Here is a 25,757-nt window from a genome sequence, read left to right on the forward strand (position 1 = left end):
AAGGAAATGATTCCTTAAGAGGTTCAAATCAATTCAATTTATTTTTATTCAGAAAGTGCTTTTAACAATGGACATTGTCACAAAGCAGCTTTACAGAAATTTGGATATAGATTTAGATTAATTCCTAATGAGCAAGACAGAGGTGATGGTGGCAAGGAAAAACTCCCTGAGACAACATGTGGAAGAAAACTTGAGAGGTACCAGACAAGGTTAATCTGTAGTTATTTAACTAGACTATAACAATATAACAAAGAGCTTTCACAGATATGGGCTCAAGGCAGATATACTGCTTAAGGCAAGATACCGACAGTATAACATTTCCTGATGTTGGAGACAGAGGATGACAGGGAACTAGTGATGTGGAAAATTTCAAGTTCAGTTTTGTTGCATGGGGAAAAGGGTTGGTGGGCATTTATGTTGGGGTATTGGGAGCAAACACCTAATTTAATTTTGATTAATACTGAACTAAATATGTAACTTTGCAATTTGTGCATTAGTATCTCATTCCACACTCAGAGATCTGATTTGTTCAGGGTTTTGGGTGGTGGCAAGACATACAGTATTTCAAGGGTGGCAGCTACCAACCTACATGTGACCATGCTCCTGGGTGTGGATGTGAAAAGTGCTAGGCAATGCCTTCGGATATTAAATGTATTTGTTTGCCGAAGAGGTGATCTCATTCAGAAGCACGGACATTGACGGAGGAAGAACCAACCAAAAGCAGCTTTATGCTCAACTGTGTGTATTTTAACTGCAGCTCCATTTCAACAAAAGGGTTGTGCTGTTCTAGGAAAATAATTTTGTTCCTCTTACAGCACAGCAGTTTGTCAACGATTACAATTTTAACTTTATTCATGAATGGTATATCTGTTTTAGAATTATGTGTACTGTCCAGAAACAAGTTAGTTCCTGTTATCATTTACATTATAGCAGCTGCAAACAGTTGTTTCCTCACAAGTCTCTCTTTTTTCTCTCTCTTGAACAACCTAGTAGATTAAAACGTTTGATAAAAGACAGAGATGTAGGACTAATGGCACTAGCCAAAATAGGTCTGCTGCTGGGCTTTAAAGAGCTATGAACGTTTTGAGTTAAGTTTTTGAAAGTGCAGTACTTCATTATTCTGTCAGCAGAACTAACAGAACTACCTTTTGTTTTGTCTGTAGGAATAAAAGCAGGGCAGTAGAACAGTTAAAAGTTTCCAGGTATTTCATTTAGTCACAGTACACAGACACCCCCCCCATACACCCCCAATAGTTTTTCATAGAACTATGAATCACAGAAGCGATCAAACTGTTTTGAAGTTTTTATTCTTTTCTGTATATTTATATTTTAACGTAATAATGGGGATATAAATAGAACACAATATGAATCACACACAATATACAGCAATGGCACTGTATGTGTGTGTGTGTGTGTGTGTGAGAATGAGGCAGACGTCATGCTGTGTGTGTGTGAGAGAGAGAGAGAGAATGAGTAACTCACTTGGTGTGTATGAGCTGTTGTGTGTATTGGTCTATCCATCTTGAGTCTGACAGGGTCAAGTCAAAGAACTGGAAACAATTTATTGGAAATAACTGAGTGGTTTATAGTTTGTGTGCAGGTGGAATTCTTTGCATATAGTGCAAATGAATAAATTTATCTTTTGCTTGTGTGTGTGTGTGTGTGTGCGCGCGCGCATGTAGACTGCTTTGCTATCTCACCCTACTCTACCAGCCTCTGGCTTCACTGCAGCTGCAGCAAACTAGGGCAAGATATTTATAGAACAGAGAGAGAGAGAAAGAGAGAGAGAGAGAGAGAGAGGGAGGGTCCAGGTGCAGAGGAATGCAGGGTGATGCAGCAGAAATAGACAGAGACACAGAAAGAGGGTGAGGGAGGGGGGGAGAGAGAGAGCAAAAGAGGATAGACAGAGTGAACAGAGACAGAGGACAGACGTTAAAAAAAAACAGTTCCACAGTTCCTATAAACAGCCATAAAATAATGAACAGAAGAGGAATCTGAATGAAGGAGAGACAATGCGTGCCTGTTGCCTGGTGATTCAGAAACATTGCATTATTTCCATCTTCATGTTCAATTCATATATTAATATCTTCCTGATCCATACAGCAGCAGTGGCTATTTTCATCTCAGTCTTCCACCCTCTTCAGTCTAAGAACTCGGTAGAAGACAATCAAATCTATTTATGTCTAATACATTATATAAGTATGATAAGAACAGTTTTCCATTTTTTTTTTTTTTTTATGGTTTCTTTATTTTTGCACACTTGTTTCTAAAATTAACGGTAATTAATTTATACATCACCCAAATGGCTGTTCCTTTTGGAAAGCAAGATAAGGCTGCCTTCTGAGGCCATGGATCTCAAAGAGAGGTCAGGGGGTTACTAGGAGTCCCTGAATCATATCCATGATTCTTCAAATTTTGTTACACTGGTTGAAATCACAACCCACCATTATAAAAGCTATTATATTCATCATTGAGTTGTTGTTATAGTTATTAGCCTCACTTGAATTGACAGGGTTTAATCCAAATCTCAATGACACAACACCAATTGATATGGCTGATCGGTGTACCTAACATTAAAACCACCTGCAAAATATTGTGTAGGTTCCCCTTGTACCACCAAAGCAGCTCTGACCCATCGAGGCACCATGCTGTGGTATCTGGCACCAAGACATTAGCAGCAGATCCTTTAAATCCTGTAAGTTTTGAGGTGGGGCCTCCATGGATCAGACTTGTTTGCCCAGCACATCCCACAGATGCGTGATTGGACTGAGATTTGGGGAATTTGAAGTCAACACCTTGAACTCTTCGTCAGATTTGTCAAACCATTCCTGAACAATTTTTGTAATGTGGCAGGGTGCATTATTCTGCTGAAAGAGGCCACTGCCATTAGGGAATACCGTTGCCATGAAGGGGTGTACTTGGTCTGCAACAATGTTTAGGTAGGTGGTACATGTCATAGTAACATCCACATGAATGCCAGGACCCAAAGTTTCCCAGCAGAACATTGCCCAGAGCATCACACTGCCTCTGCCAGCTTGCTTTCTTCCCATAGTGCATCCTGCTGCCACCTCTTCCCCAGATAAGCGACGAACACGCACCCAGCCATCCACATGTAAAAGAAAACGCGATTCATCAGACCAGGCCACCTTCTTCTATTGCTCCATGGTCCAGTTCTGATGCTCATGTGCACACTGTAGGCACGTTCGGCAGTGGACAGGGGTCAGCATCGGTACTCTGACCAGTCTGCAACTACGCAGCTTCATACACAGTCCCATACGCAGCAAGCTTTGTCTGCCAAATGCCATAAATGTAAATGTAAGCTGTGATAGAAAGGTGTTAGAACACACAGCGTATCACAGCAATTTGTGCTACAGTAGCTCTTCTGTGGGATTAGATCAGACAGGGTAGCCTTCGCTCCCCCCACACAACAATGAGCCTTGGGCGCTCATGACTTTGTCGCCGGTTCACCGGTCGTCCTTCCTTGGACCACTGTTGGTAGGTACTAACCACTGCATACCGGGAACACCCCCACAAAACCTGCTGTTTTGGAGACCCAGTCATTGAGCCATCACAATTTTGCCCATGTCAAAACCACTTAGATCATTGCGTTTGCCCATTTTTCCTGCTTCCAACACATTTGTCCTGCTTCTCAACAACTTTGAGAACTGGCTGTTCACTTGCTGCCTTATATATCCCACCCCTTTACAGGTGCCACTGTAATGAGATCAATGTTATTCACTTCACCTGTCAGTGGTTTTAATGTTATGGCTGATCAGTGTATATTACTGTACACTTTTACACAATAAGCCTAATATCTGAATACTAGATCATGTTTATTAAAATAAATTGGTACTAAAGGGGTCCACACTTTAAAAAAAAAAAAAAAAAAAAAAAAAAAAAAAAAAAACTGTCCTCCATTGCACTCAACAAGTATTAGGACTGTAGAAAATGTTTAGTAATGCGATTTTAAAAGGGGTGCTGGTCTTTTTTTCAAAATGTCAGATATAACAAAAAAGCAAAGTTCTCTTCAAATTCCAGCAGCTTCAATAAAATATTGGCTCAGAGAGAAAATTCTGATCTGTGCTGTTCTCTAGGCTCTGCAACTAAGAGGGAAAAGACAGATGTGGACCACGAACATCCAGCCAATTAGAACAAGGAAGCATCCAGTCAGACTCAAGGAAATAGACAAATACACGAGACACTTCACCTCATACATGCTGAGTGAGTTACTCATTCTCTCTCTCTCTCTCTCTCTCTCTCTCTCTCACCCCCCCCCCCTGACACTGAAGGACCCTGACAACCCTGACCAGGATGATGATGATAATAATAATAATAATAATAATAATAACAACAACAACAACTATTATTGGCCTAACTTTAAGGAAGCTTAGAGAGAGGTGTGTATACACATGCACCCATGTGTTATTTTTGGTCTATTGTCCAGTGAATAGGTATGATGTTAGCAAGCGCTGAGGACATTAGGGCTAGAAGTTACCCAGAATGCTTTTTTGCCCGTGACCTGTACTGGTCAGGTGTTTTGCTTTATTAATGTTTGATTGCTTTATTCATTATAAGTCCATCCTTCATGCTTTAAGCATGTGTATCAGAGACTTTCTCTTTCTCCACCTTTCCTCTTCCTGTAAAAGGAGGCTCTTTAGGGTTCCTCCAGAAACCCTCTTAAAAAGCCAAGCTTTCCAGGGAACTTAGTTTATTAGTTTATGAGGTTTTCTGAGGAATCTTTCTATCCAGTGTAGTCAAATTTCAGTGCATCACGGCAACGTCTTTTCTGATTAATGTCCATGAAGGCTACGAACAACTACCATTTAACAAGAAATAATAAAAAGCATTTCTTTCATGTCCTTCTGACATAATTTTTTCCAACCACCTTGTGATTTGATTTTCAACTTGATTTCAGACCTCTGTCTGAGATACCCAGCAGATTGCGTGTTTGTTATATTCGAATACCAACTCATTGAACTCCACATAATTACCCACTGATTGGCTTCACCTAGTGTGCTAGTGTCAGAATTTAAATAATACATGGGTGTAATGGAGCATAATTAAAAAATACCAGGGTAGCTCAGGGAGAGGTGTCTCTGGGAGACACTGACACACAGGCACACGTTATTGTACTTTAACATCAACAAGCATATATCCTGAGCATGCCTGAGCCATGCGTGGCTGGGAGGCTACGAGAGCGAAATTGGTCATGCTCTCTGGACTCTCAGGGTGTGAGGGAAGGCATTGCTCTCTCCCCTTGTCAATCACAGCACCACCAGGGCATGTGTGTGGAAGCAGGCATACATTGCTTTCTTCAGAGTGTGTTCTGCTGCCCTGTGACAGCATTGAGCAGCAGTTTGTGAAAGGTTGGTAACTGTTGTATGACAGAAGAGCTGGTTAGTGAGTGAGAACTTGTGGCAGCTTGCCAAGACCGAACTGGGGAGAACATGGGATAGAAAAACAGATACAAATTGAAAGTGTTGACAGATCCAGTCTCTAACACTAAAGTCAATGCTTTGACTGGGAAAAAATAAGTCTTCTGAGTATGTGTTGCAGCTGAGAAACTGTTTTTGTAGCAACTAGATTCATGGTCTGACAACCAGTGGCAGAAAGTTGGGATTTTTCATTCAGGCACCAGTATATCAGAAGAAGAGCTGGTGCTGCTGAGAGGCACACTGATGATGGATCATCATCTGTATTTTGAAGAAAACATTACATTTACCATAACAACAAGCTCCTACACATGTCACCTCAGACTCCCTCAATGTCACTTCAAATTATGTTCTATAATTTATCACAAAAATTATTCAATTACAGGTTTTGACGGTAAACACACAAATACAAAGAAGTGACAAAAATTCCTGTAACTATCATCGTGATTGCTGTTCACCTCTATTATGATGCATGTTGTTTGCCCAGTAAATATTTCCAGTAACAGTTGCAGGGAAGTAAACACACTCCCACTAATGGGTTAATTCACAGGAACATTCTGTGAATGTAGTCCAGGCATCACTAAATGCAGGTTACTCTGTTCCTGCTTCCAGTACGTCCATTAGATTTGATATGTGTGCATTAGCAGAGAATATAAAGCCATCTAGGCTGGACCTACAGGCTTGAGGCAGTGTGTGTGCACATTTGTGCGTGCATAGGAAAAAATTGTTCTTTCTAGGAAGATGCTTCATTACCACAACACTCAAACACAGACAAGGCCAGGAAAAGTAAAAATTATATCCATTTTAAAAATATATACACATTTTCAGTCACTGTTAATGTTAAGCCTTGCCAAGTCTGTCCTATTGGATGAAGCATGTATACATCAGTGTACATTCCAGCAAAAATTCAACTCTGGTAAGTTTTACCCTTTGGCATGTGTAGGTAAGAGCTGTCCGTCAGTGCATTGCTCTCATTTAAATGAATATTGGTTCATTTTTCGATGGATACCAAAACCTCATTGTGAACGTGGCCTTAATGTTTCAGTTTCAATGTCACTAACAAGTAAGTATAGCTGTCAGTATCAAACACTCACAGAATGAACATTTATCTAGCCTATGGATGAGAACTAGCTAGTTCAGTCCCAGTTTATGCTAGTAATTACTAACAAACTGAGCTGTAACCTTAGGGTTCATGCTCACATTCTCACCTACAAGTCCATTTGCCAATTCCAAATCAAAGTACTTTTGGTTCATTTGTTGTTTTGGTTTTGTTTCACATAAGATACTTGGGTATCTATACTTGGGAGATACTTGGGTTAAGTTTGCACCTCGGTTTAGCAGCTCACATCTTTAAAAAATTGAGCATGTCTGGCTTGTTTCATTATTTCAGTTGATTTAGTGTAGAATTGTGTTCTGATATTGTTCTAGGGATCTCTCAGATGCAGAATGACACCACCTCTGACAGGCAGTCTCAGATCACTCATTTTTGTCCACACCTGTCCTTTGATTCCAATAGACTGAATGTTGGATTTGTGAAAGCCCTCTTAGTGTTTTCTTCTGATCCAGGCAAAGCTTAGCCTGTACTGATATCAGTTGTTACTCACATGCAGACATGTTACACTAAACCTGCAAACAATCACCTCACTGTGGACCTCTTTCTCACACGCACACACACTACTCACCCGCTGCCTGTCCTCCTCGAACACAGCTTCGTGTACAGAGCAGGCAAACAGTGAGGTGGGCAGGTCACTCAAGTCCATCATGTCCTCTGACTCTTCATCATTCTCCCCAAACAACATCTCCTCCTCATCCTCATCCTCCTCAGGGTCACTGCTGTGGGCCTCTGAGCCGTTACTCCACAACTTCAGTCCATCACGCATCATCTTCATCGGCCTGCCTGGCCAGTAGACTGTTATTACAGACAGAGACAGTGAAGATGTATTTTTGTTTAAGATCCAGGCCATTTCCTTTGGTAATATCTCACCACAATTGACAAATGTATTTCAACAAATTTCAACAGAACAGAAGATAAGGATTAAATGTTCCTAAAATCAGGATTAATAGAAAGAGAATTCTTAGTGGTTATAGTGAATGGTATTCATTTTTTATTTTACCACAGCACTGTTGAATTCTCAATTCTGACTGGGCAGAAGGTGTTGATTAAATTTCTAACACAGCATCTCTAATAGCACTGCGAGATGCAAGGGTTATATTAATGTGCCCTTTCTAATAAGTTACCATTTCTATACTAATTCACCGGAAATTGTGTGTGGACATCCCAGAAAAGCTCAGCCTATAAATAAATGGAATAAAAAAAAACATGTTACTTAAAGAAAAATGTCTAATTGCAATCATGGTGACGTTTTCTGTAAGAAGAGATTTATTTAACATTTTTGGAAGGAGTCTCCAGTGTCAGGGCTATAACTGTTTTCTGCCTTCTTCATTACAGGAGTTTACACTTTGTAGTTTTTCATTACCAAGCTGTGTTTTTCTGTCATTAACCTCAAGAGAAAGTAAGGGAACAGCTGTTTATAGCTGCTATAACGTAAGTTGTCACAGGAACTAATGTGTTTCTCAGAAATTCAACATTACATGTTAGCCTTGGCAAATTGCTGTGCTATATGAGGAATAAAACACTAAGAGACTAGAGTATAACGTGCTCTTATAGGAAAATAATCAACTTCGCAGTTTCCAATAACAGCAAGTCCTGTTGTGTTTAATTCCGTACTTAAATAACATCCCAGTAGCAACACATGGCCTAACCATGACTCTTCATTTCATTCAGTGTTTAAGATCTCAAGCCTGAGACTGAGAACAAAAATTCTACTGCAGAGAAGTCTAGGTCTGGTATGGCGAGTTATTCTTTTGGCTTGACTCTTTTTCAAGCGACACAGACAGGTTTAACACCTGAGCAAATATAGCATACACTCAGTGGCCATATTATTAGGTACACCCACCTTGTAGCTGCAATAATTTGTCTTTTTTTCCTCCCCAGGTACAACTACCATACAGATCGCTCTGTAGTTGAAAAATTACTGACTGTAGCTTTTTTAGTTCTATGTGCAGTTTTTGAGTCCATTGTCCATTAGTGGAAAGGGATCACTGCTGTCCAGATTTGAGTGAGACCACTCTCAGCACAGCAATGACACCGACATGGTAGTGTGTAGAGATACATCAGGTACAGCAGTGCTACTGGCATTTTTAAACCCCATGTTAATTTCAAGGCCACATAGATTTTTTGCATGCATTGTGTGTTAATCAACCTCTAGCCTTCATTATTGTTAGTTTATAACAACAGAGGCTGGATATTTTTGGTTTGAGGACTGTTTCTCAACCCAGCAGTTACACTGAGGTGTTTAAAAAGCTCAGCAACACTAATGTACCTGATATTTTCTCACCATTCTTTTGTTTTCAGTATGCACTTTATTCTGGTTAGTGTCAAGGTGGATCCAGAGCCTATCCTGGAAACAATGGGTGTGAGGCAGGAGTGCACCCTGGGTGGCACGGCGAGGGGCGGGAGTGCACCCTGGGTGGCACGGCGAGGGGCGGGAGTGCACCCTGGGTGGCACGGCGAGGGGCGGGAGTGCACCCTGGGTGAGACACCAGTCCATCATAGGGCACTGTGCGCGCACACACACACTTTCACACCTAGGGTTGCCTAATTTAGCGAACCAGCATGTTTTTGGGAGGTTGGAGAAGACCGGAGAACCCAGAAAGAAACCCGTAGGGACACCAGGAGAACATGTGAAACTTCACACAGACATTAACCCGAGCTCTGCTCATATCATCATATTAGTGTCAGTGTTGGTCTACCATCAAAACGATACATGGTCAGTGGGGTTCCAGTTCCACTAATGATAACCTGTGCTGGTTATAGCTACAGAGGGCTACAGTCAGTAATTATAGCTACACCTGTAATGGTAAGTACGCTTGATAAAGTGCAGTTTACATGTACAACAGCGCCATCTAGCGGTCACAGTGCAATTACAGTTCTTATCCAGCACTAATCTTATTATAGGTTAAAAATAATAATAATAATAATAATAATAATAATAATAATAAAAATAAAAATCTAACAGGCAAAAATCTGGATAAAAATGTGTCATTTTTCACACTATGGCTTCACAAATGCGATTAAATTTATATGCACATTATTATTTTTAACCAAACAACACAAGGACCAGCCCCTGGAGACCTATAATGCTCAGTTTCACCTCACGGAAAGCGTCCATGTTGTAAATACGCTAAAAAAAACAGACACAGCGGATAATAAACAAAATGTCGCTACATAAAACGCGCTGCAATAAACTACATGAAAAGTCGACAACTTTATCTCTTAAGGAGGTGAGCACCACATCCGCCAGAGCTGACAAAAACAAACACGTTATTTAACCAAGCGCTTACCGAAACAAATTCAAAATAAAATCCACAACTCGGCGTTTGGAGTCAGAGTCTATCGCCTTCACCTCGCGCTTGCCGCCATTTCATGGCAGAATGCTGTGAATTTAATTACCCGGCCTATAAACCCTTTCCTCCTGACCGAAGAAGATTCAGAGGATGCTCAGCGTAATGACTGACACAATGACTGTCCAATCAAATTCACGCTTCTGATCGAATCATCCAATGGCATTAGAGCTCGCGAAAGGAGGCGGTATTAACTGATATTACGCGCGGTCGCAGACACCTGTTGGCTTCTTTAAAGCTGCAGTATGTAACATTTGTGTTAGAAATGAAGCATGGGACATGTTGTTACAGGAAAATAATCAACGATATGACCAAACCAAAGTTGTTTCCCTGTAACAGCACGTCCCAAAGTGTTTTATTCAACAGAAGTTACAACAATTTATGTGGTGGAACATATGTAACACAAGTAAAGACTGGGCTAAGTATGGGGAATATATGACTTTTTATTAAAAACACCGCATCTTTTCTTTTATTTCAATTTTTCCTTTTCTTTGATCTTTTCTAGAAGAAACTTTTAAAACGTTTTTTGTGAAATAAAAAAGGAAAAAAACATTTAACATGTGCATCACAAAACTGGTAGGTCTGATATATGATTTATTATTATTTTTTTAATGATCTCATCTTAAAGCTCATTGGTTCCTCCCTGCATTAGACCCCCTGCAATTTGCGTATCGTGCCAACAGGTCCACTGACGATGCCATCACCCTCGTACTGCACACTCCCTTAGCCACCTGGAAGAACAACTATATGAAAATGCTGTTCTTCAACTACAGTTCAGCATTTAATACCATCATTCCCACCAAGCTCGTCACCAGCACAGGTCTGGACAGCCACCTGTGCAGCTGGATCTAGGACTTTCTGACAGGTAGGCCACATGTGGTCACATGTAGTCAGCCTCATGTCCTCCTCTCTCACCCTCAGCACAGGAGGTCCTCAAGGCTGCATGCACACATGACTGTGTGGCACAGCACAGCTCAAATATCATCCTTGGCAATTGCATTGCAAACTTATTTATGTACACTATACACCTATATTTTATGTTTTTGTATTTTAAAGTTTTTGGTGCCCTGTATATACTTTGTTTACTGTATGCTGTATGTAAATATACACTCACCATCCACTTTATTAGGAGCAACTGTACACCTGCATATTCATGCAGTTATCTAACCAGCCAATCATGTGGCAGCAATGCAATACAAAAAATCATGCAGATACAGGTCAAGATCTTCAGTCAATGTTTACATTAAACATCAGAATGGGGGAAATAATGTGGTCTCAGTGACTTTAACCATGGCATGGTTGTGGGTACCAGATGGGCTGGGTTGAATATTTCAGATACTGCTGATCTCCTGGGATTTTCACACACAACAGTCTCTAGGGTTTACACAGAAGGATGCAAAAAAAGTGTGCGGAAGGTCTGCAGGCTGAGAATGAGCCTGGTTTGAGCTGACAGGAAGTCTATAGTAATGCAAATAAGCACTCTTTACAACCATGGTGAGCAGAAAAGCATCTCAGAACGCACAACACATCAGACCTTGAGGTGGATGGGCTACAACAGCAGAAGACGATATCAAGTTCCACTCTTGTCAGCCAAGAACAAGCATCTAAGGCTATCATGAGCACAGAGTCACTGAAACTAGACAGTAGGAGACTGGAAAAAGACCAGGTGATTTTTTTTTCTTTCTAATTTTCAACTGTCCAGAGCCTGTGCCTATGATAGCCTCAGATTCCTGTTCATGGCTGACAGGAGTGGAACCCAATGTGATCTTCTGCTGTTGTAGCCCATCAACCTCAAGGTTCATTTTTGTTTTGTGCATGCTGAGATGCTTTTCTGCTCACCACAGTTATAAAGAGTGATTATTTGAATTACTGTATCCTTCTTGGCAGCTCGAACCAATTTGGCCATTTTCCTCTGAAACAAGACATTTCCACCCACAGAACTGTTGCTCAAGCAATGTTTTATTTTTTTCGCACCATTCTGTGTAATACCAGGAGATCTGCAGTTTATGAAATACTCAAACCATCTCATCTGGCACTAACATCCACACCATAGTTAAAGTCACACAGATCACACTTTTTCCCCATTTTGAAGTTTGTTGTGAAAATAAACTGAAGCTCTTGACCTGTATCCGCATGATTTTATGGACTGTGCTGCTGTCACATGACTGGCTGATTAGATAACTGCTTGAATGTGCAGGTGCACAGGTGTTCCTAATAAAGTGGATGGTGAGTACATGTCCAGCAATTTGTAAGAGGAGCTAACACGAAAATTGCAGTTTTGCATGTCAACTGTGCAAATGACAAATAAAGACTTTACCTTTGACTTTATTATTATATTAATTACTTAATACATTTTTATAATTTTATAGTCCAGGGGTATCCAAGCTTATCCAAAAAATGCCAGTGTGGGTGCAGGTTTTCATTTCAATAAAGCAGGAACCATACCTGATTCCACCTGTTTAATCAGTTGTTCTTGGTTTTCAGTAGACTCAGGTGTGGCATATGCTTGGTTGGAATGAAAACCTGCACCCACATCGGTCCTTTCTGAATAAGATTGGACACCCCTGATATAATCACTATTGTATAAAGATTTATACAATTCCCTGTAAAGGGCTTAAACCAAACTTCTATAAAAGTTTATTACTAATAAACTTTTTTTACAAGAAGATTTTTACAATTTTTCCATCTGTGAGACACACACACACTTAACATGGAATGCAGCGTAGAGTTTAATGCCCAACAGTGGAACACTTACAGTCACACTGCAGAAATCAAGCACAAATCAAAAAGTACCATTTATAGTTCTTCCAAGTTTGCATTCTTATTACTTCAACAACAGATCAAATCAGTGTTCAGTTAAGAACCAAGATTAATTAGTGTTACCCAGAAAAACATCAGTCTGACATAAATCTTCTACCCACTTTTACATTTCCCCTTTGGTCCAGACAGTGATGATTTCTTTGGAATTGCAAATTAAGACAGATTGCAAAGTAAGACAAAGTAAGATCCTTTCTACTCTTTCTACACAAACGATTAGAAACAATCAATAAATTAAATTCCCTTCACAAAAGAGAGCTACAAGTTTACCTTCAGAAATAAAGTGACCACGACATGGAAATAAATTATTAGCGGTATAAACGGTAAACTGTGTTCTCCACAAGCTCTCACCAGAGGCACTAAGGCCAATGACAGTATAAGGCTTTTAAAGCATGTTGATCAATGAGGGACCTCAGAAAAAACATCTGATCTGAGATCCTCGATTGATCAAACCTCAGTGTAAGGTTGGTGCTAATGAGTTTCATAAAACATTCATAACACACCTATACCTTCATTAAGACATTTGTGAATGCTTATGTCATTGGCAGGAAGACAAATGTTTGGGATTCATAATAAATATAAAAATAATGAGAGTTAAGATTAGGTTGATTATGAAAACTTTAACAGTCCTGCAGTAGCTTTCAAAAGCAGCTGAAATTCAGACAGTTTTATGCTCCACAATTGCTTCCATTTTCTGGACATTTCTAAATACCTTATTTTACTTAATACTTATTCAGTAATAATAGCTGACTACCAAGCTAGATAGCTATTTAGCTAGTTATGTAGCTATTCCAATGACAACTCAGTGTAAAACAAGTCATCTTGCTATATTTAATACCTTGTTTTATGGCACCATTATCTAGCTAGCTATTTACGTTTACATAATGTACTCCATTAGCAAAGCTTCGTAAGTAGTTCACGCTAATTATCTAGTTTTAGAGAATTGTTTGTCGTTTTAAATGATTTACAATTAATCTAACATGCAAGTAAGACAGACCTGATACCACATGACCTTTACGTAAGCAACATAGTTAATCACAGTGTCTACGACTAGCTCGGCAGACGAGATATCCACTGTCACCACAACAACTTTGTGGTTTATTACTAGGAACTCAAACCAACATTAAACCCACTTGAATTTAATCAAAAACAAAATGTCTGAGTTTGTCTACTGCTATGACATACAGAAATATAGTTTGGACCCCAAGAGCCATTCTCTGGAGCACAGAGAAACTGCATGCCTCTACACCCAAATCAAGAAAGAACAAAGACGGATGCAAAAGTCAGACACTGGAGTGTGAGTGAGTAAAGCTGATTGTTTACACATCTGTGCAAATTCCCTTATATTCTAATCATTACACTTGTTAGATCGTCCACTCAAATCTAACATACTGATCACAACACACACCCATACGTCTGTCATTCTGAATCAACCTTGTGCAATACACTGCAAATTCTACAACAGGAGTTACAAAAAAAATCCCTACAGGCTGCTGATCTAGAACCAGGTACATTATTCTAGACGCATGACTGACTGTGAGTATACTGACAAGAGTAAACTGATGCTATAGCAGCATCGAGTAGACGTGGATGCATAGCGTTTGGATAAGGAATGAAGGCGTGGTGGTGTCAAATCCACTAAAATACACTGAATAAAGCATCATTGAATTATTCCTCTTTAAGGAGCTGTATATAATTTATAAAGCTTGATGAGTTTCCCCCTTCCCCTCAATCGACCCCATCCTGCTCTTTAAAGCTGCCTTTCAGGGAAAAGAAGCTCTGTATACACTTGATGCAGAGCTAATTTCTGGGCCAGAAAAATGTCACCACACTGGATAGCAGTCCATCTCAAGGAACTACGAACACACGTTCACACTTACAGCTAATTTAGAGTCGCCAAATGACCAATTGACCTACTGGCATGTTTTTGGTGGATTGGAGGAAACTGTAGAACCCGGAGGAAACCGACACACACACGAGAAGAACATGCAAAACCCCGTACAGACAGTAACCCAAGTCAAACCGGTGCTACCTACTGCGGCATGAATGGCAATATTAGAACTTACAATTTTTTGTTCTAAGGCATCTTTATATTATAATAAATATGTTTCTTATAGGCCTCCCTTATGAAATGTGAGCAAATGGTATTCTAAAATCAAATAACAATCATACACTCTCACCACAACCTTCATTATAGTCAGTTATCATGAATTAGGGATCAAGTTTTCTTTGGCTCTGATTGCCAGAACAGTGAAGTATATTATAGTATGTTACAGTGGAAACGCACACAAACGCTGACCACCAGCACAGGTTAAGAGTAACAGCAGGATGGAATGAAGACTTGTGTCTTTCTGGATCTGCGTTTTTACTTTTTTTCAAAAACAGCTGAAGTTCGGACAGTTTGATGCTCCAGAATTGCATCAAATCTCTGGAAATTTCTTTCAAAGCTTGAATTTGCAGCACAGTCTTCCAGAATTGTCCCGATTCATTTTTCCAGTCCAGCAAGTCAGTCAGTAGCCTACAGAACTAAATGCTTGAAGTGAGCAATAAGGTCAGCTTTTATTTTTATTTTTTTTAGCATTTCAGGTCTTAATTCCTGTTTCTGGAGTCAGAGGTCTAACTAGTCTTTTTTAAGCTCGTCTGTCTGGTACGGGTGACCCGTGCTGGGAGACGCACACGTGTCCTGATTCACTACTGGCAGAGTTGCAGGTGCCATGCCGTCGTTGTTCACGAGGGTGCCGTAGGAGAAAGAGCCGTTATAATCCGGCTGAACAGGCCAGCCTTTTTCATGGATCGTTGGAATACCTGTGTTTAAAAACAAGGAAATATATATACACTATTAATATTTAACAGTAGTATTAATATTTCAAATAAAGCAGAACAGTCAGTATGCTAATAATAATCTACAAGACGACCAGTTTGAACTGACAAAAGAATCAGGACCTCATTTATACATTTTCTAAAAATCTGTAAGGAATAAAACACATGGTGGCGTGACGTTATAGGAAAATAATCAGTGACGGTGTGATGTGATGCAGCATGATGCGAAGTCAGTGTTACTTCCGTGAAGTTGATTATTTTCCAATAACAGCACACCTCCAATTGCTTCATTCCTCTTACATGACAGCAATTTGCCAAGGGTAATGATTTTAATTTATTAATGAACAACACATCAAGATTTTTAAATGTTTATATTTACAGTTAATGTGATGGAACAACTGTGAAACAAATTAGTTCCTGTTATCACTTACATTATAGCACCTATAAAGAGTCGCTAGCTCACCAGCCTCTTTTTTTTCTCTCTCTTGAAGTTAATAAGACAAAAACATACAGCTTTTCATGTTGCTGAGAAACCACAAACAACAAAATCGTCTGCCCTGAAGACTTCTCACGGTGGAAAACTTCCTGGCTATTACAAAGCGCTGCCACTGGAAATACCATCAATGTTTTCAACAATCAACAATTAATTTTTTTTGTTAAATAACAAAATCCTTTAATAAATCTGTTGATTACTAGCCTTAGATTTTGTGGAGCGTCCTCCATAGTCCCTGTGAATTATCTGTTGCTATATTAATCTAAATGTGATTTGCAGTAAAGCTGACTTGACATGACTCACGTTACGTCCTGTAATATGTTACACAGACCGCATTAACATGCTTCAGGTTATTATTTTTTTTAACTTGGTGTTCCTGGATGATCATATCTGTCTTGCACCAACCTTTCACCATGTCCATGGTCACGTACGGCTCAAATGGTTTGGCTTTCTTCTTGTTTTTGGTGATGAGGAAGACGCCGAGGAAGCATATGGCACATCTGTAGAAAGAGCCAAACATCATAAATGTTCTAATGACGCATAAATGTTCTAATGTTGGCATTTAAAAGTGTGGAAGAAGTCCTGACAAACCTAATAGCTTCCTAATTTCACACACTAAAAACATTAATTCATACGAGTCCGTGTCCAAGGACGTGTTAGGATAAATGTAAATTGAGGGGAAATGAAAATGAGAATGATTAAATGAATTTTAAGTCTTCTATTTCGTTCACTTTCTGCCGCTCATTAAAAACCCGTGCTTTTTTAAAAAATTATTATTAATTTTTTTTATTTATAGATAGCTTGTATAGGTAAATGACATTTTCTACCAGTTATTAACTATAAAGAGTACTTAACATTTAATTTAATTATGTAACAATAAGCACCATCATGTATTAATTTTCTAATAACATTAACGTCTGGATAGAAAAAGAGGTTTTGGTATAAATTTGACTTCATATTTCTCATCACTGCGATATAGGTCATACAGACAATATTCTTTACTGGAGAGTGAATTTATATTGAGTCTAGACACTGGTGATGAATTAATGATGAGATGTGACAATATTTCATGAGATTAAATGCTGAGTAAGCAAGCTACAACAATGAGGGAATGAATACATGAAAGAACACCATATTGGAAAAAAATGTTAATTGAAGTTAGAAAAAAGGAAGTTTAAATAATGTTTTTTAAATTAATATTATAAGAAGAATCCCCCTTTTTTAGAGAGTAGGAGGGAACACAGAGAGAAAGTCACTCAGATATATGGCACTCACCCTAATAAAAACATGCAGATGTGCAGAACATCCTCTTGCTTGAATTCCAGGTAAAAGACGGCTCCTAATTTAAAAAGATAAACAAGATGATTACAATATCACGATGAACCTAGTAAATAAATGCACAATATACAGAAAACGACAAAGAAGCAATCACTGAAAACTAGGATCCTGAAATGAGTGGTGTGTTGGTTACGTTTCATGATGGATAAACTGACAAGCCGTGTGTGTTACCTGCACCAACAGCAAACACAGTGGAGAAGATGTAGTTAACACAGGCGATGAGGGACGAATCGTACAAATGCGAAGCCTGAGCTAGAAATCTGTGGAAAAAAAAAACAAAGCACAGAACAAAACATGTTGGTCAGTCATATTCAGACCACGAATCAAAATGCCTCTGTTCATTTCTGCTCAGTCTCTGAAGGCCACAATGCAAGATCATGAAATGCTTTCTCCAAAACACACATTACACGTAACCTCAAGTTAAACCATACTATCAAATCAGAACTCAGAACTATCATATCAGTACAGATAAATTATTCTAAAACATTTAATCAGCAGTGTTTTCAAAAAAAGATTCTCTCAAATATGTTCATATGGCTAATAAATAGCATTGTTTGCAGCTAACAGTTAAGGTTAGTCCGAACTGCATACAAAAACTCACTAGCTTTTACTTGCTTTAATAATAATAATGTTAAACTACATTGCTTATTGTGAGTTCTCTGACTGTCAGGAGGCGTTGATTAATTTTCTTTAACAGCGACAATATTTCCAGCTGCAAGGCAAATCACAGGTCATAGTAGTTTCTATACAAACAACTTTTTTTATTTACTTTTTAGGGATTTGAATGGCAGATGCTCCACATAAACAGATTAAACACATATGTAATTGTTGGTATAGTGAAGTTTTCTGAAAGGAGATGTTTATTTAATATTTATGGAAGGAATCTCAAGTGTTAGCACTTTGTAATGGTCAGAGGTGAAGCTGTAACTTAAAGTTTTCCAACATAAGAAAGTCTTCAGGACAGAGAAACTTTGTTGTTTCTTGGTAAAAAGCTGTTTTTTTGGCTTATTAACTTAAATAGAGAGAGAAAACGAGAGTTTATAACTGCTATGAGGTAAATGAAAACAGGAACTTGTTTCGTGGATGTTTCACAACATTAAAGGTAACTCTAATTGGATAATAAGTATGATATGTTTTTCTTTAATAAAGTAAAAATGGTTAGCGTTGGCAAATTGCTCTGGTTAAAGAGGAATGAAACACTTGGGAACTTTCTGTTACAGGAAAACAATCAACTTCAGGGTAGCAGCAGTAACTCCACTTCACGTGAGGATGCATCACACCATCCTGTTGTTGATTATTTTCCTATAACAGCATGTTCCCATGTGTTTTATTCTTTACTTAGCAATTGGTTTGATGTAAAACTACAAGTTAAACAGCACAGAGGGAGAGGGAGAGAGAGAGAGAGAGAGAGAGAGAGAGAGAGACAGAGAGAGACTCACGATGCCTGAAAGAAGATAGTGGTCACCATGCAGACGAACATGACGTAGAAAATGGGATAACTGAGCTGGAGGGAGCCCTGAATGCTGAGAACCACCATCCCTGCAACTGCCTTCACTGTGATGACAGTCACAGAGCCTGAAGGGCAAAGAACAAAAAGAAATACACAATGAAGAATCCACTTCAGTTATTAGGAACAATGCTCTAGGGGTTCTGCTGAAAATGTCTTAATGGAAGATTATGCAATGAATGAGGAATGGGCATTTGGACAAATTTCATTAAAGGTGTTAAAAATCTGAAGGTTAATTGTTCCTCCTCTTGCTGTTATGTGAATGTTATTCACTTGTTCATCTCCAGTAAGCATTTTATCCTGATCCGTAGTCTATCCCAGGACACTGTGCGTGAGATGGGAATACACTCTGAATAGGATGCCAATCCATCAGAGGGCACCATGCACACACACATTCACACACTCATTCTCAACTAGGGGCAATTTTGTGCAGCCAAATACATCTCTTGGCATGTTTTTGGGAGGTGGGAAGAAACCAGAGAACCTGAAGGAACCCATACAGACACAGGGAGAACATGCAAAACTCTGCACAGAGAGTAAGCTGAGCTCAGGATCAAACCAGAAAACCCTGGAGCTGATTATGTGATAACTGTATCAAAATTTTTATTTTTTATTTTGGAGTTGTTCGTGTGGTTCCCATAGCCTAATGATGGCTTCCGGTCTTCTGTTTTTTAAAATTTATTGTCAAAAAATAAAGATATGTTTAACATTTATTTAATACAAGAAGCAATTCCAAAAGAAGTGAAGCAATTCCATTTATGTCCATTAATACAAATAATAATATTCCTACACCCTAATAAATTCTAACTTTGCTAATAGAACATGGAAGCATCATATAAACAAAATGTTTATACTGGCTCCCATTTCCTTTTTTTTTTTTTTTTTTAGCAAAATGTGCATTCTGATTAACAGTTAATAGACTTCTGTAAAAATAAAAACTTAAAAAAGACTGAATGTCCCTCACCCAGTAGTGCCACTAGCAGCAGGATGAGCACGAGGTAGTTCGCATTGTGCTGTTTGTAAAAATACAGCACCAGACAGAATGTGATGATCTCCAGTAGCTAAGGAAGAGAAAAGAGAAATCAAACAGATTTGAGATACATCGCTGACTCTGAACAGCAGACGTGCTGTGGGATGTTGTGCTTTAATCTCACCAGGTACAGGAGGACAGGCCAGCCAATCAGATGCTTCACAATGTTTTCGGCGTTCAGTTGCTCGTGAGAGTTTGGCCCGAATGTGACAAAGAGGTACGTGCCTGCTACAGTCAAGGCACAGCCGAGGAATGATAAAATATAGCGCTCTGAAAAACAAAAAGAAGTGCAGTGAATTATGGGTAAATGATTCTTTTACAATAAAAATGCAGGGTGTCAGTATTGACAGCAGAATGACGCTTTTCTTCATGCCTTCTTTAATAACTCAAATGTTTTTACAACTAGTCAAAAAGGATAAAGAGCAGCTAAGAGCATATTGGATCCTAGGGTTTTAGACTGCATCTAATAAACCTTTTCAGTGCTTTAAAAATATTTAAAGGCGCAATTTGTAATATATAAAAGCGTTAAATAATCTTTATATAATCACCATATAATTTTGGTTCATTTAACAAAATTATTTGCAATAAATGTATTATAATGGAATGGGTCTTGCTAGTTTCTTTGTTTCAGAATTCTGTTTATATCTTTCTGGCCCTGAAATAAGCTCTGCCCTGAGCTGAAGCAGAGTTGCTCAGTTCTGCCCCTTTTCCTTAAAAGGCGCCTTACTAGGGGTGTAACGATACACTCTACTCACGATTTGATTCGATTCACCATACTAGCTTCACAATTCGAATCATGTTCGATTCGACCTTTTTTATTTCTGAATAATAAACAATGCAAAACAACATGTATTTTTTGTAAAAAAAAAAAAAAAAAAAAAGAAAAGTACTGAAAAACGTACTTCATCATATATTAAAAATAAATAAATTAATACTCTTAAAAATTTGATTAAATAAACAAAGTCTCTGACCTGGGCAAAATGACAGATTGAAACATAATGAGCTCTGGAGCAGCACCTGAGTTGTTATTTTAATCTGAAACAGAGCTCTAAAGTTGGCTAAAATGCCCGACTTCCACGGTTGACTTCTAGTCTTCAGTGCTGCAACCCCTATTTAACTCTATGAGTTGCGCAGATTGGGAGCTCTGGTGTTCAAACAATGCAACTGCATTAGATGCGTAATTAGTAGAATTAATAGAATGCTGATTTCCACGATGTACATAGTCCCATTTTTGTGTCACATTGCATCGTTACAGCCCTACACCTTACTAATGCTGCATTCGACTAAACTCGTAATTTCCAACCTCCAACTATGGGGAAAAAAAACTAAGAAAACACCCCCTAAACTCGAAATTCCTGCTTGGACACTTGGGATGGTCTCCTCATCTCCGATTTCAAATGGCGTCGTAAATAAAGAAGCACTTCTTTACTTTTATTAATGAGTTATACTGTATATACTAGTATTTGTTTTAGTTTAATCACTCATCATAGTTATCTGGCTAGATTGTCAACAAGAGATGAACATGGAGGAGGTGATGTTTTTCCCTATTTTAGCTCGAACGCACGGAGGTCGCAAATGACATAACTCTGACTTCATACTTCTGAGGTAAGCTGAATGCAGCAACAGTGTATGTGCACACTCAGGATGAAGAAAAGGTGGGAAGTAGTAGTGGGACGCAGAAGCAAAGATGAAGCACTTACTCAGAAACTCTTTTGGCTTCCATTTCTCTCTCAGATACAGAAATCCTAAAATACAGCTGGCTGTAAAGGGAATTTAAAAACAAAAACCTTATGTTGTATTCATGATTATCTTGGACATTGTATTATATCATTTAATTACTCACGCATTAATTATGTTGTAGTTTATTATGCAGGTCTTTGTAAATGTTTTGAGTTAATGTGAGACAGATGTTAGGAAAATACTTGCCTATAAGAGACACAGCACTGAGGGGGGCTATGAGAGAAAGCGGAGCGAAGGCGTAGGATGCAAACAGGGATCCTTCTCCGAACAGCAGCAGCACAAGACCACACCACCACGTCTTTGTGCAGTAGTACTGCCTCGGATCCTTAGTGCCTGCCAACACCACATGGCTTTGTTTCTGCGTGTGTGTGAGAGAGAGAGAGAGACCCAATTCCATTAGTGGAAATGAACAAATTATGTCTTTTGTCAAAAAATAGATCCTTTTATGTTGTTAGGATTAACTAACACAGTTACATACAATAAATGTAAGTGTAACCAAAGGGTTTTATTTTCCTCTATGCAGAGGGGGCTAGTGATGCTGAATAGAGACAAGACACTACTAACAAAAATGTCATGTCAATCATTTTACAGATTTTTTTTTTTTTTAAATATAAATTGCATTTATAATATCTATTTTTACACTGACTGCAGTAATATAAATGGCACATCTCAACAGAAACATTTTTATTTCTTCATCTGAAAGTTAACAACGCTGAAGAAGGCTTAGCTCCACCCACTTAACACAATGACATCATCTCATATTGCCATGAAAAGCTCATTTACTGCGTTATGTGGCAAATTTGTCTCATTTTGACTTACAGGACAAAGCAAAATGAAAAACACTTACTAGCCTGGAAGCACATGAAATCACACAAAAGGCATTCATAAAATTTTACACATTCATTCCTAACCCTATTTAGGAGTATATGACAGAGGAAAGTCTCAAAATGTTCATAATTCCTTGATTTATACTACAAAATGACACAATGTATGGTATTTTCTTGATTAAAAAATTATACTTCAAGAAATAAAAGGCTGTAAAAGCCTTTCTCTGAAAAAAGATGAAACATCTCCTATGATTTTATTAAGTAAGTATATCTATGCATAATTAGACGGGACATTGTTTGCATAAGAAATTGTCATTTCTTTTGAAAAATGTACAAAAAATATCAAAAATCAACTGCCACAAATACAAAATAACCATAGGCAATTGTAATGTCTTGCCTTGGGATGGGCAATATGGCAAAACTATTTTTTTGCAACACACAGAGTTGGATGATATTATACATGCCTGTTCCTCTTACATTTCTAGCCTACAACGTGACCTGATGGAACTACACCAGCAGAACAGAGTCACTCATTAGGGCCTGCAAACAACCTTGTTTGCTCTGCAGATCCTCTCACAACCTACAATACTCACTGTGTGTGTATATTTTCTAGGTGTGTACTTATCTATCTAGGTGTGTTCTCTTTTGCACACTTTTGAGTTGCTCGAGTTTACTCATAGTACTATGCCCTGTTATATACTATAGAGTGTATGCATAGTATAAAACTGTTATTAGTATAATATTGTTTTATTTTGTATGTATTGTTTTGTCCCCTGTGTGCCTAGTGTTTGTAGGACAACTGAGTGCTCCTTTTCTTTTTTAAATAATTCATGACTCTCACTATTTCTCCTTACACATATGTTCTCCGGTAATTTTTTCCCCAATTCGGTCATCTGCCAATTCCCAACCAGCTCTCCCCTATCCCCTGACAGATACTAACCAGGGAGAGTGAAGGCTAACACATGCTTCCTGAGCTACGTGAAGCCAATCAGCTGCATCTTTTTGAAATGCTGCTTGTGCTGTGTCACTGGACAGCGTAACACACTTGGAGGAAATTGCTATCTGCCCTCTTCCACATACAGGAGCTCACACTTGCCCATGATTGGCTAGTCTCACTGTGACTGACAGGGAAGAGAAAGTATATTATCCCTCCCACCCAGAGACAACAGCCAATTTTGCCTGTGGCATCATCAGGATTTCAACTTGATATTGATAATCTCTCCCAGATTGTTCTTCTCATTTTCTTACTAATTTGTTCTGATGACAATAAATAACATAATCTTTTCATTTTGTTTTATGTCTCCTGGTTGTCTTGTGGGTACTTGGTAAAATATTTTAATATGCATCGTGTATTATGAAAAGGTCCTTAAGAACAATATTTTGACCATACCGCCTGCCTTTACTTGCAGCTGCTTTGGATAAAATGTACTGGGATGATAACAGCATAATTAAAAAAATCCACAAACAAAACAGCAAAAGTCACTGACATTCTATCTAATGAAAATATATATATAAAAAAGAAAAGCCTATGTCAAATAATCACTAAAATGACTTAAATGACCATGTCTGACCATTTATCTATTTCCTGTTTAACTCACACTACCTTTATGAATCTCCTCACTTATGTACTTATATGCTAATGAAGGGGCGTGGCTTATTTACCAGAGCAGTGTCTGATGTATTATTAGCTTATGTCTGTTTGATGCATTTTAGGAAGGACAGGTTTTCTAGTGGAGATGTTTTTCATTGTCAAGAACATAAACACGCTCACAATCGTAGAAGAGCAAACCTCAGAAAGCACAGAGGTGAACATCTGTATCTATACGAAGGACCATGCTTTATTTATTAATACCATAAATGTATAGGTAGAATATTTTGATAGGCTATCGTATTAGCATAAAGGGAGTCCAATAGATGATGAAGCATTAATTTATGGGTTTGCAGAAGTAAAGTCTGTAAGTACAGAAACCCATGGTAGGATGTCTGTATCTGTATAAAATGTAGTACTGTCTTTTAATCATTATTTATTTTATTGACTTCTTAAGACTTTTGGAAATAATTAAATGATTCAGATTTGTATTCAATTATATGTTTGACTCACCAGATAGCATACTAATGACTTGCCATTTTACAATTAAATATGTAATACATTTTTAATTGGGAACCAGTTTTGCCTGGAATAATTGCTCCTCCGTACATATAGCCGGGATGAACACACAAACGTACAGTATAACGAGAATTACGTAATTTGTCGCGAGAACTCGGGCGTGTCGTCATATTTCCCCATTCCTGTTAGAGCTGCCTGGAAATTAAGGCTATTTTTGACAGCTCGCGTCAGTGTGTGTTCACACCCACCTGTATGTTCACAGAGATGCTGATGAGCAGATTCCCGATGATAGCCAGCAATGTACCTATGAGGTTGTCCTGTGTGTAAAATAAAAACAAAAACAATTTAAATATGAATATGAATATGAATATGAATACAACACCCTGGGATACGTCTCCCTGGCTATGTACACAGCATGCAATGACAATAATAAACTTATAGTGCATATAGAACCAGATTAACTGATTCACATTTAAAAAAAAAAATGTCCGACACATTTATTTATTTTTTACAGATTTGCATAAAGTCAAAAAACACACACACCCCCTATGCCCAAGTCTTAAATATTAAGTTATAACAAAACACACCAGATCTGTTGGTGTTATAAGAGGATGTGGTGACTAAACCCCATCTCCAACAGCTATAAAACAGCATAAAATTTTAAGCATGTCGTGTCTGATTTGTAAACTCTTCTGTATGAGGATAACACAGGAGACATAAACAATACTCACAGTATAGGAGAGCGGCCCGTTCGCCGCGTACACGCTTCCGGTTTGAACCGGACCCGCCATTATTATTAATATTCCAAGTACAGTCACTCTGTCATCCCTTTTCCTGTTGTTGTTTCTTGAACCAGACCCTTCAAAAGTTTAATTTTCAACTCATTATTTCAGATAGTCCCGTTCACTGTCAGCATATCTCAACAGCGTCCATAAACACTTCCGCTTCCGGTTACACCTGTAGCCAGAATGGGCGGGTTTCCGGTTTAGCTTATTTTCTCTTTCGTGTTTTAAAAATGTAGTTCAGTCTTTTAATTAACCTCATTCGCTGACATTAAAGCTACCTACAAAGATATGCTTCTAAACTGAATATTATTTTTCTTCTATTTTACAGAGTCGATACCTCCTCGAAATCGATGACGTAGTCCGTAATATGTCGCTTTTTTACAGTAAATAGTTAATA

The 25,757-nt window shown here is 38.4% G+C and overlaps 2 protein-coding genes across 3 annotated transcripts in view; both read right to left on the reverse strand.

Annotated features, from left to right (window-relative positions):
* Positions 1–9,982, reverse strand: part of rcan3 (regulator of calcineurin 3) — a 35,081-nt gene extending 25,099 nt beyond the window's left edge. The window contains exons 1-2 of the mRNA XM_026944183.3: positions 9,837–9,982; positions 7,115–7,341 (exon numbers count right to left, since the gene is read on the reverse strand). Coding sequence (XP_026799984.2) covers positions 7,115–7,321 — 207 coding nt within the window. The 5' untranslated portion in view covers positions 7,322–7,341; positions 9,837–9,982. The remainder of the gene's footprint in view (positions 1–7,114; positions 7,342–9,836) is intronic.
* Positions 9,983–12,607: 2,625 nt separating this feature from the next.
* Positions 12,608–25,531, reverse strand: nipal3 (NIPA like domain containing 3). 2 transcript variants are annotated; one of them, XM_026944270.3, is made up of 11 exons: positions 25,307–25,531; positions 24,824–24,892; positions 21,828–21,999; positions 21,602–21,661; positions 20,026–20,171; positions 19,836–19,932; positions 18,804–18,939; positions 17,536–17,624; positions 17,302–17,365; positions 16,432–16,526; positions 12,608–15,518 (listed from the first exon to the last, which is right to left on the reverse strand). In XM_026944270.3, exons 1-11 carry the CDS (start codon positions 25,364–25,366, stop codon positions 15,334–15,336), a joined length of 1,173 nt encoding a protein of 390 aa, XP_026800071.3. In that variant the 5' UTR covers positions 25,367–25,531; the 3' UTR covers positions 12,608–15,333. The 2 variants fall into 2 exon arrangements, with proteins under 2 accessions (XP_026800071.3, XP_053093694.1); XM_053237719.1 differs by having other exon boundaries at positions 21,602–21,657; positions 21,824–21,999.
* Positions 25,532–25,757: the final 226 nt, after the last annotated feature.

The sequence above is a fragment of the Pangasianodon hypophthalmus genome, chromosome 10, assembly GCF_027358585.1.
Source record: "Pangasianodon hypophthalmus isolate fPanHyp1 chromosome 10, fPanHyp1.pri, whole genome shotgun sequence".
NCBI classification, from domain to species: Eukaryota; Metazoa; Chordata; class Actinopteri; order Siluriformes; family Pangasiidae; genus Pangasianodon; species Pangasianodon hypophthalmus.

Bases quoted from the DNA above. Each gene is read 5' to 3' on its own strand.
- nipal3 (XM_026944270.3), bottom strand. From the start codon at position 25,366: ATGGCGGGTCCGGTTCAAACCGGAAGCGTGTACGCGGCGAACGGGCCG. The intron at 22,000-24,823 runs GTGGGTGTGAAC...ACACACACGCAG, and splicing joins GCATCTCTGTGAACATACAG to AAACAAAGCCATGTGGTGTT. The intron at 15,519-16,431 runs GTTGGTGCAAGA...TTTTAAACACAG, and splicing joins GACCATGGACATGGTGAAAG to GTATTCCAACGATCCATGAA.